This window comes from Pagrus major, chromosome 5 (genome assembly GCF_040436345.1).
Source record: "Pagrus major chromosome 5, Pma_NU_1.0".
In the NCBI taxonomy this organism is placed as follows: domain Eukaryota; kingdom Metazoa; phylum Chordata; class Actinopteri; order Spariformes; family Sparidae; genus Pagrus; species Pagrus major.
In genome coordinates this window covers 3,966,070-3,981,086 of record NC_133219.1, presented here as the reverse complement: position 1 = coordinate 3,981,086, position 15,017 = coordinate 3,966,070, and the positions used below count along the sequence as shown (strand labels likewise).

Sequence of the window (15,017 nt, the reverse complement as noted above, 5' to 3'; positions counted from 1 at the left end):
TTTTCAAAAATAAGAACATTTCTAAGTGACCCCAATCTTTTGAGTGATAGTATATACATATTCATTTAAGCTTGTTTTATTGTAAACCAACCAGGTGACTGGTATGTTTTGTGTTCTAGATGTCCTGGTTTGGATCCAAGCCTTCTCCTAAGGGTATCATCAGGCCTTCAGTCTCAGGCACTTTTACTAACTGGAGCTGATGAGCAGCAGAAAGAGCTGAAGTGATGGAGAGAAAGGAACTAAAGGACCACCTCCTTGAGGAGAGAGTCCTTCCTCTGTGGCTCCCATCACTGAGCATGACTCTAGCTTTAAACGTTGAACAGCCTCCCACAGTTCTGTCTGTGTCAGTTTTGTCTGCTCTGTGGGGACAGAGGACTGCACAGTATGTTTGTGGGATTAAGACCTATTCATAATCAGTTGTTTCTTGTCAATGGTTAAGGCAGATGGACTTTTGACCAAATGTTATAGAGTGTAAGCTGACAGACACATCATTCACACTGGAGTTTTAAGTGTCTCATGTCTCATTTGTCTTCCCTGACATGTGACAGAGATCTGGTATTTTCTAGTCCATGAAAACATTGAAAATTGAGTTAGCATGAAAGAAAATGAGACAAAACATCAGAAAAGAGGTAACAGACTGACTTGACTGTTTTTTTTTAGGAACTGCCTCATTTTTGCCCAGATTCAACATGATAATCACATGTGTATTTGTTGGAACAAAAAGCAATGTGACCTAAATGGACGGTCCAGGCTTTGATTGCAAAAGGACCTTTTAGCCTGTCACTTTGTAACTCTTTAATTTTAAATCACAGAGGGCTGCTTAATTAATATGTGTAATTTAATGACCTGAACAGGATACCGAAGTTAATTTGGTTTCAATATCAGTGAGAATTTATTTAATGATACCTGCCAAATGGACATAAATGGTTCATATTTGTGTTGAAGGATCTAAATTTGCCTACATGTGGAATTTGCAGGCACCTTTTCTGAATTTGTACTAAAACGTCAACTATTTCTTTAATGGAATAGCAGTAAATTTGTTTTCTTTATTATCCATTGAAATACGATCATGGTAGAATTGAAGGAAATGTGTTTGTCTACTTTGTTATCCAGGGATGGCAATGCAGGCTGGCATTTCAATCCGTCTAGCATTCGTTCCTTGAATATTCAATTGGGAAACCAAAATCGGTAAATGAAAACATGATTTGTTATTTTGTTATTTGATTATGAATCTGATACCAAAAAACAAATCACTTTTGTTTTTCCATACTTCAATTTTATGCTCAGATTGAAAAAAGGGACATGAAAAAAAGGGGTAAGAGGCCGAACTTGATTTTGATATTTAGTTTGTCTGATTTGTGTGACCCAGAAGTTATTGACTTCTTCTTGTGTTGGTTTCTTGAGACTTTTTAATACTGAGCAGGTAGAACCACAGCAAATAGCTGTGAATCGGACGCCAACTTCAGCGTCGTCTGTTGCAGTGTGGTGGAAATCTCTGCATGTGTCTTCCCAGTTTCAAAAAAGTCTTTTATTATATTTGTGTATGGTTCCAGTGTGGCCATGGTGTCAATTCACTGACTTACAATCACTGCGTGATTCTGGTTATTCAGGCTTTCTTTCACACTGAACTGTTGGTGGGTGGATTTGCTGCACGCTTATCAAGTGCAACACACAAAGAAGTCAATAATTTCTGGGTCAAACAAATCAGACAAACTAAATATCAAAATCAAGTTCAGCCCCTGACCCGTTTTTCATTTCCCTTTTTTTGATCTGAGCATAAAATCAAAGTATGAAAAAACAAACAGTTACTCCATAACTTCATGAGAAATGAGAATGCTGACATTTTACTACATGTAATTGATGCTTAATGATTAGTCTGTATTGACATTGAACTCATCAAAAGTGAGTCAGGTGTCAGTCTAAACAAGACTTCAATTATATTATCATCATATTTATTCGTACTGTATCACTGAAGTCACCATCCCAAGAAGATCTGAGCTCAAGCCTGGCTGGTACTGACTGTTGAGGCCCATACAAGTATTACAGTATAGTTGATACAGAGTGAAAAAATTTGACAATATTTTGACATATAGTGAACATTTTTGATAAAGACCCCTTAAATTTGTTTGAATCTTTGGTATCTCTGCTCTGCAACTTCTCGTTACCTACCAACCTACATAAGCATATGTACGGATATTGGCCAGGCTGTAGTTCCACAGCTCATCTAAATGAGTATTAAATCCTAACAGCATGGCCATGACTGTTATTATTTCTATGGCAGACCTTGCTCCCATGTCCATTTTCTGTTACCTGGATTGGCAAACACTAATTAAACCATGGCCCCATCCTAAACCACATACAGTATAAGCTAAAACATTTGACTGGTAGAGCTTGTTGTGGGATCATATATATGTAGCTTGGAAGTGCTTGCCATGGAGGCTCAGGACCAAAAAAATCTCTCTTCTCAATTGCTGCTACTGGATGAAAAAATTGGCTGACACTGCTGATACAGTCTGTACACACAGACTGTTTTAAGTCCATTAACATCAATATGAATCATTTAGACTATAGTTTTCCATTTGGGTAACAGTGTGATGAAATAAGTGAATGCTATGTAAAAGATGATTGGAAGACGTGCTCTACCTTTACCTGCCTTTGCTAATGTAAATAAAAGTACATTCCACATGTCTATTTATATATAGAAATATGTTCATACTGTATGCATTGATAACTTTATAAATCAGTGGCTGTAAATGATTTGATGTGACCATTTTGCAGTATTTATCAAAATCATCATCATAGACCTGAACCTATTCATGTTTCTGCCTTGGCTTGTCACTCAGTCCCTCTGCCCATCTCTGTCCCTCTTCTTCTGAGTGATGTCACACACAACATCATGAGGTTTATTTTTTACATCAGAGGGCAGTCCAGATTCCAGGGAATCTGCATGCCTACTCTTGAACTGCATAGTTCAATCCCTAAAGCAGTCTCCTCAGTCCTTCACAATGCTTTTCATTTCTGAAGCTGGGGGATTCAGCACTTGTATTCATTCCAGAGGTATACATACAGTGTGAAGCAGAAATACATCAGGGTGCTGTCTGCCTATGATTATCATCAACAGAAAAGAAAACTGTATTTTAGGTCAGATTGTTGTTTTTCTGGCATTGACATGGTGTGTGCTGAATACATTATTTGAATATTGGGATGAGGGAGTACATCTTTGAATGCAGAATTGTCATCATCTAGTATTACTAATGACAGGTAGCAGACTGATGGATAATATGCTGTCTCCATGAAAATCAAAAGAAACGATGAATGCACTTTTTAACTGCACTGATTCTGTTAAACCCTGGAACACAACTGTACAATCACAACAGCTTTTCTGTCTTTTGCTTCTCATGATTTAACGATTGCTGCCACTACAAAGGTTTCCTTCATTAATAATAAATCCGAAATGATAAAACCATGCCTTCTGGCTCCAAATCCTGCATATTTAAATTAATGTTCCCTTTATTATCCCATGTTATGTCATAGTGTGGATGCTAATATTAAACATGTCTTATTCTATACTGCAATTATTCATAGTTCAATATTTTTTCTTCATATGGTATCAGCAAACATTTATATTTTTAGTTTTGATTAAAACATTTAATTGCAAAATACAGAGAAGACTCATTCAACCCCCCTGCCTAAAGGAACGGCACAGGAAATCATTCCTACCTGGTGCCATCAGACTTTATAAGGCTCACTCCAAACACAAATAATGCTCTTTAAATTATTATCACCATAAATACTGCACCTTATCCTCTTGCACCTTATGTGCCACTTACCTTTTGTCTTCTACCTCAGTATTTTATTTTATTTACCTCAGTATTATTTTATTTTCCCTAAGTATGTTTTTTTATTTACCTCTATTTTATCTACCTCTATTTCATTTTATAGCTACTTAAGCATCTATCTATCTATCTATCTATCTATCTATCTATCTATCTATCTGTCTATCTATCTATCTATCTTATTATGACTGAAATGTGCTTTATTTGGAAGCAGTTGGTGATGTGATTGACTTTAGCCTACTAGCTGCATTAGTTGTGCACAAGATGAATCCCCTGCTTCACCGCTCCCCCGCACCAGTAGAGAGAGCTGAGGTCCAGAGGTGAACCTCCTTTTTTTTTTTCTTTTGCTCATGCCGCCCCTCCACAAATGCCGCCCTGGACGGCTGCCCATACGAGGAGCCGCCCCTGGCCGTTAGAAACGTTTTAATTCCCTAAAAGTATCATAAAATGTATTCGCTTTTAATTTCACCCATCAGTGGCGCTGTTGGCATGTCGTCAAACTGAAACCCAAACCAACGAAGAAGAAATTCTCCGGAAGCTACTTTTTCTGAGCACGCGGTGTGTCCGGCCTTTCCAACGGGGCTGCGAGAAGGAACATGGTGAGGAGCCGACGCTCGTCCATCAATTTTGAGTTTTTTCCCCTCTATCTCAACTTAGCCCTCTAAAATGTGTCTTATACGGACACATAAGCTTCTCGCGTAGTTGTTATTCCATGTGGCGATAAGTTGGCTGCTACCGGAACTGTAGAAAATGTTATATTCTGGAGCGCTGGCACCGACCGACGCTGCTATCCTGAGTGGCTAACCGTAAGCTAATGAAAATATGGCAGGCTACAGATGGCCTAGCTAAAAGAAAGCACTGCATTTTGCGAACGGTTAATGTACGGACAATGTGTTTTCGCACATACTGGTAGCAGATGGCTTGAATTAACCATGTTGTGTTAAACGGATGAATGGTGTCAAGGGGTAATATAAACTTAATCTTAACGAGTTGTTAGCTAGGCTGACTCGTGTCGGGAAGCTCAACCAAGCTGAGGTATCTTATGCGGATGCCGCCTGAGATGGCATGTTTGATACTTATGGTGCTATAACTTGAAAATATTTCTCTTGTCGTGGGTCAGGCCAAGATCAAGGCAAGAGATCTGCGGGGCAAGAAGAAGGAGGAGCTGCTCAAGCAGCTGGACGACCTGAAAAATGAACTGTCCCAGCTCCGTGTGGCCAAGGTTACCGGTGGAGCTGCTTCCAAGCTCTCCAAGATGTACGTACTGTGTAAATGATGTAAAATGACGCATGTCGGCACATTTCCACCTCTGGACTAGGTTGGCTCAGATTTGACAGAATGTCTTGAAGATCACGGCACAAACGGGTGTCTTTGGTGTCGGTACAGACAATCACCGTCTGCCTCATCAGTAGTATAGGAGCCGGGAGGCTAGTGGCTCGACCAGTGACATGAACTGACTTTATTTGTACAGTGAGAGTACATCAAAAATAATACCCAGAAGGTTCACGTAATGTGATCAGAAGTGTACAAATTTATGTAACAGGATCTAGGATTAGCAGAGATACCAGCTACAATGGCTTGTACGAACATCTTCTCTCTGAGCACATGCACGCCTGCTTGAGACTTGAGCTTTTCCTTTGGTTCTCTTGTCAAAGATGATATTTGTGAGCTGATGATTTTGCTGATGCATTCACAACTGCTTACCAAAAGACTGAGACTTGAGATAACCTGAGTGATCCTCATTATCAATTAGTGTTTACATGGACAGCAATAATTGTAATGACGACATTTATTAATAATTGTGTTGTACAGGCAACCACAGTCTGGCTCATCAGTAGTATAGGAGCCAGGAAGCTAGTTGCTCTACCAATGACATGAACTGACTTTATTTGTACAGTGAAAGTGCATCAAAAATAATACCTGTGAAAGGTTCGTGTAAAATAATCAGAAGTATACAAATTTACCACTACTGCATGTGTTGGTTCATTTTGCTAAACTTCACACTGCTGCCATTAAATAAGGAAGAGATGCAAAATGTCAGTATTAATGTGCAAATCCTTTGAGTCAGTGTGGAGGTACATGTACAGATCACCTACTCAGTATAGAACAGTCACAGTGGGTGCCCTTTTCCCCCCATGGTGCTCTTATGTGATTTCTGTATGCCTATATTGAAGCTAATTCACCAGTAAAGTAAAATCTGTGTAACAGGATCTGACTTTATTTGTACATTGCAGCCGTGTTGTCCGAAAATCCATCGCCAGAGTCCTGACTGTCATCAACCAGACACAGAAGGAGAACCTGAGGAAGTTCTACAAGGTGAGCTCAATCAGCTACATTGGATTGTACTAACATCTTCTTACTGAGCACATGCATGCCTGCTTGGGACTTGAGCTTTTCCTCTTTGGTTCTCTTGTCAAAGATGATATTTGTGAGCTGATGATTTTGCTGATGCATTCACAACTGCTTACCAAAAGACTGAGACTTGAGATGACCTGAGTGATCATTATCAATTGTTTACATGGACCGCAATAACTGTAATGAAGACATTTTGAATTGAGTGGTCACTTACGTTGCGAATAAAACAATTGTAGTATTTTTTTTCCCTGCATCATCGAACACAACTGTGTTGCCCGTTTTTGTTATTTACATGCACTTTTTCCAAAGTGTTCAACCACTCTCTTGATGTACCAGTAGACTAAGATGGCAGATGATGCATGATTAGGTTACCCTACAACACCATTCAGGGTAATGCCTTGAATGGGAAATTTGACCAGTATGTACTACTGTTTGGGCACTTGAAACGGAAGAGATGGATAGTAGTGCCACACAATTTGATAAATGACATAACTGATGTATACATCTCTAAAAGCTCATAATATGCCTACCTGCTCTGACCCAAGTCGGATAAAGGTTCAGATAATGTCACATCATATGCAGTTACGTTACAAAATTGCAGCTGGTGTAAACATGGTGATGTAGTAATGTTCTTTTCTGATGCATCACATGTCATGTGTCCCTGAGCTGGCTACACAAGTGTTGTTATTCAGCGTTACATGTAGTGACTGCAGATTATTTAAATATTTACATCTAAGGCTTTGCATTGTGCTTACTGCATTGAGAAAACAAAATGCATGAAACCACACAACTGCATTTGTTTATTTGTTCGGATCCCAGTTAGCCATGCCTTGAAGCCCAGCTACTCTTCCCGGGTCCATATTCTTCTTTTTGAATAGTATAAAATGAATTGCAATGCTACTTAAGCCAAATGTGGAACCTTTCCACATCTTAACTGCTGCAGATTTACTCTTTCCTGTCCTTTTACTTGTCATTCTGTAGTAGTCTTTCTGCTATAATACAAAGTGTTGCTGAGGGTTTTTTCCAGCTCTACTGAAAGTTAATTTCTTTCAGGGTAAGAAGTACAAGCCCCTGGATCTGAGACCCAAGAAGACCAGAGCTCTGCGTCGGCAGCTCAACAAGCACGAAGAGAGTCTCCGCACCAAGAAACAGCAGAGGAAAGACCTCCTCTACTCCATCCGCAAATTTGCAGTTAAAGCTTAGAGGCTTTTTCTATTGACAAAATAAAATCTGTGTAAAAGACCAGAATTGCCTGTTTAGTATTTTCTCCACAGACATCATGCTTGCACCCTGGTCACAGTTGAACCAATCATTTAATTCCTATTTAAAGTATATAATCAATAACAATAGGTTGTCATGTACATTTAGTTTTCTCAGTTTCAGCTGTTGTAAGATCTTCAATCTTTGAACAAGAGATGTATTATGGTGACTTCAGTGAATCAGAATCAGAAATACTTTGATCCCCAAGGGAAAATTGCTTACATTACAGCTGCTCCCATTCAAAGTTCTGAATATGCAGATATATATATATACACACATACAAGAAATGTACGCTCCACTAGAATAAATATGGCAATATTTATTGCTCTGTATATATGTAAAGTTAAACACATTTGCCATTGCACACTTTCTCAAATTGCAAATTAGAGAGGAACAAAGTGTCCAGAGTCCTCCTATTGACTCAGTGTCTGACACTCAGAGCGAGGAGTTGAACATTTTAATGGCCACAGGCAGGAATGATTTCCTGTGGTGCATCTTGGTGGGATTAGTCTAGTGCTGAATATACTCCTGTGGCTGACCACCACGTCATGGAGTGGATGAGAGCCATTGTCCAAGATGACATGTAACTTGGACAGCATCCTCCTCTCTGACACCACCATCAGAGAGTCCAGCTCCACTCCCACAACGTCACTGGCCTTGCGGATCAGTCTGTTCAGTCTTTTTGCGTCGGCTACCCTCAGCCTGCTGCCCCAGCACGCAACAGCATAGAGTATAGCACTGGCCACCACAGACTCCTAAAACATCCTGAGCATAGTCCGGCAGATGTTGAATGACCTCAGCCGTCTCAGAAAATAGACGACTCTGTCCCTTCCTGTAGTACTTCAGCGATTGTGGCTTTGGGCTCAGGCATCTTTAATGTGGTGGAGCCGTGCCAGACTAGTTTGTAAATCACTATATTCAGTCTAGAAACGTGGATGTAATTGAAAAATTTAGCCTCTTCATTAAAGAGGCACTATGTAGTTTTGGAGTAGAAATTCATACTCATTTACAATATTGAGGAAATTACTCATTTATTTTTTTCTACAACTGAAACTGTTCTTGGGACCTTATTGTCCTCTAAGAACAGCTTGAGTAAAGCAATAAAATTGTGTTGTCCTTTTTAAGGTCAATGTGTTTATTCAGTCACAAAAGAGTATTTTAGTGTGTTTAGACTAAAATACAAGAGCTTTGCCTTATTTGAAAATTTTTCCCCAAAACCACATGGTGCACATTTTTAATGTTATTAAAGCCCATTTTCCTGACCAAACCATGGTAGAGTAACAAAGAACCTGCTTTGGGTGGTGTATTGTCCATTTTTTTCTTTTTTACTTAAACTGACAATACCAAAGTGTTGTGATATGAAATCGCTTTAATAACTTGTTATGACTTCATGGTCTCTTACTAGCTCGTCACATGTGTGGCTGTCAGTTGAAGCAGATGGAGTCTGTTCAGCTGCCTGCCAGAGGAGGGCATCACACCTTCATCTTATGTATCGCTAACATACTATATGAAAACAAAGGTAGTAACATTGACATCCTCTTGGGTCCTGCTTGTCTGCTGGACTGCTGTGAAGGAGCCACACACCTTTTATTATGACCTCTGCTTAAGTTTCATACATACTGCTATATAAAGTACATAATTGTATCAATTTCCTGTGGGGCATTATCAGTATTAAGAGCAAAGTAAATGTGGGTGGACAGGATGCAACTGCAACATGAGGAAATGAGTGAGAGGGCAGAATAAAGGGTAACTTCACCAATTTAACACATTAAAGTGTTAACAGCTGTCGGGAACACTACTGCATATGTGGAAAAGTGGTATAAAGCCTCTTGTGGCTCCAGAGGAAGCTGCATGTAATCTGATAAACAACCTCCAGTGACGTCCCTCAGCTGTTAAGTTGCATTGTGGGTAATGTAGGCTCACATAACATAATCACATAAGATCAGAAAATTGAAGAGCATTAGTTAAAAAAAAAGGTTTTAAGCTAACTGCATCGAAGTACAATCAACAGCAACCCTAACCCCAGGAATAAGAAATCCACCCATCTGACCCTCTGATGCAGGATACTAGGGTTGTACGCCTGTGTTTTGCTGCATTTGGAAAGACACTGACCTGAGCACAGCCAGCCTAGGAATGCCTGGTATGACAATCACCTTTATTCTAATTACTTTCCTACCATCACCATGCTGTTAGTGGCTCTGTAGTTACCCAACACCTCACAACACGTCACTGTCCTCTGCACTGGTGCTCACTGTCACCATGAGCCTTCAAAGCGTCTTACTCACGCTCTCGGTTGGTTTTAGCATGATTTCCTTGTCTCACTCCCCTCATCCTAAGAAGTCAGGATGCTTCAAAGTAAACCCCTGCAAATGCATCATGAAGGATGGGAGCGGTGTGATCAACCTGAAAGCTATGGGAGACGCAGATGGTTTCCTGGGGCGTTTGAAGCCTATGTTGGCAGAGAACATGCCAATCAGTGCAGAGATCCTCCTGACCTTCAGCCCCTGCCAGCCCTTTTCACTGCCAGAGGATCTGACAGGAGCTGACTGTACCAATATTGCTGCATGCCTCATTGTCAGGTAAAGTAGACAGCACTCATTGTTGAGATTCACAATGTATGACCATGTAGTCATAGACTTTTTCAGCCTTTACAGTGAAGCTAAACTTTGTTGGACATATTTGCTTTGTCAGAACTTTTACATACAGCTGTGTAGGCCTACAGCCACACCTTCACCTTCAATTTGCACTTTTGTCCCCTTCTCTGTTTACTGCACAGTGCTTTGAACACAGATGGGACATCTTGACATCCCTATTCTGACCCCGACTAGCTTATAGGATGAGGCTGGCAATATTCTGTTATTCTAAAAAAAATTGCTTGACGAAAGACCAAAACCAACAATGTGTTCCTTCTTTTTTTTTTTTAACCAGGGATGTTGACTCGAGTCATTATGACCCTGGACTCAAGACACTATTTAGATGACTTGGTTTGACAGAAAATAAATGACTTCAGACTTGTGACGTGACTTCAGAGATGATGACTGAAATGATATGTCTGTGTTCATTTTATGTTCTCAGACTTGACTTGACCTACATAAATAAGATTTGACTTGACTTAGTATAAAGTAGCATAGAATGGAAATACTCAGTTTAAGTATTAAGTATTGAGTAAATGCACTTAGTTATCGTCCACCACTGATATATGATAAGAACAAGGTAAACAAAATGTTTTGCTCAAATACTTCTTTACAGTAGAAGAAGTAATAGCCTCCTGTGCACAAACCCTATTTAATTAACCTCTCTAACCCTGCTGCACTCAAACAACTCTCACTACACAATTCTGGGTGGAAGGTGGATTAAGTCTAACAAGACTTACTGAACAATGTATTAGAGGTGAAGCTGACATGTGCAAGGCTCTGATTTTGTTTAAAGCAACATTATGTAAAACTTGGCATTTTTGGCAATCTGGCGCCCCCCACAGTTTCTGAGTGCAACACCACTGTGGCAAATACAAATCTGTATCTGTAACCTGCAGGTCTGTAACAGTTTGACAGACGTAATGTTGGTGCTAACTATGAACAAAACTCATTACATTATAACAATGTGATGTGTTGAAAACTTGTATCTTGAAATAAACATTTACTGCATGTAACGCTGTGATCCTACCCTCTAACTGAAGTTACATAGTGCAGTGTACAAGTAACAGAGACACCATCACCCTGTTACAAGACACTGTACCATCAAATTGATTTTGAGGTTGTTATTTTAAGGTAAAAAAAAGTTACATAATGTTGCTTTAATTTGCTTATTGCTTACATTTTTTGTCGCTTCTGTGATCAGGCTGTGACACTCCTCAGTTCATCCTCAGCACTCCACCATAAGATTAAGGCATTAAAAATAACTATGATAACAATGCAGAAAATGGCCAATCTTGTCATTGATAGTCTCGTTTGCTTATTTAGGCCATAAAGAGTTATCAGTATTAATTGAGACTGTTTCATAACCAGCTGAAGGTTTGTTACAGTATGTTTAATTGAGATGTCTCTATTTCACTCCTCTTTAAAACTTAGCAGCTGTTGAGGGGCAGTGGCCACAAAGGGGCGCTCAAACACACAATCTGAAAATGTAAAGACTCCTGTGGTTCAGTCATATTTAAAGTATTTAACTCTTTGCAATAAAGAAACTCTGCTAATTGTAGTTGATTGTTGTGCACATTATGCACATTGTTTATTGTAAAACAATTAAGAAACAGTTTGGCCCCTGGCATTAACATACATGTTTGAAGAATGGCAACTGCTTGTTTTTTAGATTGAGTTTAGCATTGAGCGTTTAATAAACATACTTCCATCAACACATTTTTAACTTCATTCTTTAGTAAAGATTTATCTTTGGAAAATGTTCCCATCTGTCCGCTTTACTCTTCTGACTCGAACATGTTCTTGCTATGTGATATTTTGCTATTTGAATAGGTATCAGACGCTCAACAGATACATTAGCCGCTATATCAGCTATGGGAGACATGAAGGGAATGAATTCCACTACAACGACACCCTGAAGATGCTGTCTGTTTCATACTTTTGTGAGCTACAACACAAACAGTAAACATTCATGCCACTGATCTTTTGTCACTGCAGTGTGATGACCTGATGATTCTTCTTCTCCTGTCCCAGCTCATGACGAGCAGCCACTGACAGTAGTGCATTACCACTGTAATCCAAATCAGTCCACTTCTTTCATCCGGGACCAGAGCCTCAGCGCTGAGGAGCCCCTGCAGATCTGGGTGGAGAGCCCCTGTGCTTGTCCAAATGCCTGTGCAATGGGAGATCTGGGTCTAGGCACCATCTTCCTCATCATCCTCTCCCTCAGTGTTGCTGCATACTTCATCCTTGGTAATGCTTGTTATAATATTAACCAAGATAATGCCACTACAGCAAAGTGTAAAAATGAGGGTAGCATGAATACATTTCCTGTTCCAGGAACCTACAGTCAACAACTCTAATGTTTACTACACAACACTATATTGTTGGACTACCATGGACTCCACTGAAGGCTTTCCTGCTTTTAGACTCTCACCACAGTTAAAAATGTACTGTATTTATATAGCACCTTTCTGGAGCAGAGGGTTACAAAGTGTTTTACGTAAAGAAGAGGGGCACCAGACATAAATACAAACTCAGGAAGAATAAAAAACACCAGTCTTCAGGATGGTGTTACAGAACAGAATATGCAAACACCAAGTTAAAGATGTCTTCTTCTGGGAGCACAAATGATCAAGGGATATTACAGATTCAAGATGTGCTCAGCAAGTTTAATGGCAATTAAACCTTAAAGTGTACTACTGCATAGACTGGTGTAGTTAGTCCTTAAACTGGGAAATCAATGAGCATTTTTCTGGTTCCGTCGTCTCAGAGTCTAGGAGTTGTTTGGATTGGTTTTCAGTTAAATGTCTGAAAAAAGGTGTGTGGTTGCCACAGGCTGAAGATATGAATACGTTTTGTTCTACGACATAAAATACATCATTAAATGTCCCACAATTTAATTATAAAGCTCTTCCGTGTGTTAAAAACGGTTAGCAGTTGCTAACAAGTGTCTAAATGAGAGTACAGAGGTTGTTGCCTCCAGTGATGTCACTCAGTGGCTAAGTTGCATTGTGGGTAATGTAGGCACCAGGTTTTGAGCATTGCAGTCCATTAACACTGTTGGACTCATTATGGACAGTTTGAAAGAAAATGATAAAAATCAGTACAGCAGAACCAGAGATGTCACCTCTTAACCCATGCATTTGGTTTCCTTTTCAAAATCTGGCGCCCAATTACCCACAATGCAACTGAGCCACTGACATCACTAGAAGCAATTTATCAGGTGACACGCAGCTACCTCTGAGGCCACAAAAGGCTCCCCAAGACCTGTAAACACACTTTTATGTGGAAAATTGGTGGAGTTACCCTTAAAAATCACAATGCACTCAACTCAAGATTGGACCTTGAAGACTAGGTGCTGGATGCTTGTATTGATTGTCTTGTATTTTGAGATAAAGAAAGAAAGAAGAGCACAGCACTTTGACTTTTTAAAATTGCCACATGGACATTTTGGGGACGACGCCCTCATTCAGCGTGTATTCAGGCAATTTAACTATAAATATATACGTGTGGGGTTAATAGGTGACCACAACCAGCACTATAAGTACATCCAACAGGGGGAGCCACAACCCTTCCAGGCACAGAGTCTCAAGATGTAGGAAAAATTAAAGAAACATTACACAAATTATCTCAATGTACTTCACTGAAACTGTGGTTTTTAAAGTGCCTTGCCACTGATGATTTATCATCATAATTACAAGCAGAAGACAGAGCGATTCAACAGGTTACCCACACATTTAGTGTTACATGTGATTCTACTTTGGATAGGTGAATTGATTACCTGTAATCAAAGAACAGCAGTGTGTACAATTATGACAAGAAAGAAATCCCACTAGGGAAACAGACAGAAGTGTGTCTCTTTGGCTAATCTGACTTCACGCAATTTGGAACACCTCCTAAAAAAACACAGAGGTAAAGTTTGAAATGAACTTACAATTTTAGGGTCACTTTTCAATATGTCCCATGGCACTGACTACTTGTTTGACTGAATTAGATATAATACTAGGTAGAAACAAATGTGTATCGTCTTTGTGAGGTTTATTTGGGGTTTGAGACATCCATAGTAAGTAGAATTATAAATAGATTATTATTATAGAATAGTACATAGAAGGCCAGTCCTCATAACAGTCTTTCAACGTATACAAAAGTCTTTGAGACACAAGGGCAATTCATTTATTTAAAGTCTTTGAAATGTGCTGCTCAGGACTTTCACTTGTAATGGAGTATTTTTAAACTTGAGTGTGTTGTGTGGCTACTTTATTTAAAGCAGCTACAAGGAGCTCTAATCTGTCGTGTTACACCTCCTCCTGTGGTAAAAATCTTGATCTGGCTAGCACATGCATTTATTTTGGAAAATGAGATAGACACAACTTATTTTCAATTTTTTTTTTTTTAACACAGCTGTTTGTAGGATGCATGGTGATGTAATGTATCTAGATCTTTAACTTTCCTCAGACTGTCAGACTCCTGAGTTCATCCTCTGCACCCATACAAAATGAACCAGGGTAGGTATGAATCCAACCTGCTGACAGGCATTAAGAATAACCATGAAGAAATTACCAATCCTCTGATGGTCTCATTTGCTTATGCAGGTCATATAGAGGCATCAGTATTAGATTGAGATTCATATCCAGTTAAAAGTTCCTTCTAGAACATTTAGGGAACAGCTCTGAGTACTTCTTCCACCACTTTCTGGGAACCATCAACATCCAGAGCAAACTTTGTATAGTTTTTGTGTAGTTTTTGACACACCTTGTCATGGACCAAGGTGTTGCTTTACAACCCTTCTATCTCACTTTTGATTGTATGCTTTGCCTCAAACCAGCCACTTAAAAAATATGCACAGATGACACTCCAGCTTTGAAAAAAAGACTCAATAAGACTTAATCATCTTTATCCCTTATTTTTGCTGGATTCCTTCAATTGATTT

The 15,017-nt window shown here is 39.4% G+C and overlaps 2 protein-coding genes across 5 annotated transcripts in view; both read left to right on the top strand.

The window, feature by feature from the left end:
- The window catches only part of golga1 (golgin A1), a 30,102-nt gene extending 26,634 nt beyond the window's left edge, over positions 1–3,468 (top strand). For all 4 annotated transcript variants that reach the window (XM_073466015.1, XM_073466016.1, XM_073466014.1 and 1 more), the window contains one exon: positions 120–3,468. In XM_073466015.1, coding sequence (XP_073322116.1) covers positions 120–200 — 81 coding nt within the window. In that variant the 3' untranslated portion in view covers positions 201–3,468. The remainder of the gene's footprint in view (positions 1–119) is intronic.
- Positions 3,469–4,374: 906 nt separating this feature from the next.
- On the top strand, positions 4,375–7,439 carry rpl35 (ribosomal protein L35). Its single transcript, XM_073466405.1, has 4 exons — positions 4,375–4,435; positions 4,957–5,093; positions 6,071–6,152; positions 7,245–7,439. Exons 1-4 carry the CDS (start codon positions 4,433–4,435, stop codon positions 7,392–7,394), a joined length of 372 nt encoding a protein of 123 aa, XP_073322506.1. The 5' UTR covers positions 4,375–4,432; the 3' UTR covers positions 7,395–7,439.
- Positions 7,440–15,017: the final 7,578 nt, after the last annotated feature.

Bases quoted from the DNA above. Each gene is read 5' to 3' on its own strand.
- rpl35 (XM_073466405.1), top strand. The intron at 5,094-6,070 runs GTACGTACTGTG...TGTACATTGCAG, and splicing joins GCTTCCAAGCTCTCCAAGAT to CCGTGTTGTCCGAAAATCCA. The intron at 6,153-7,244 runs GTGAGCTCAATC...AATTTCTTTCAG, and splicing joins ACCTGAGGAAGTTCTACAAG to GGTAAGAAGTACAAGCCCCT.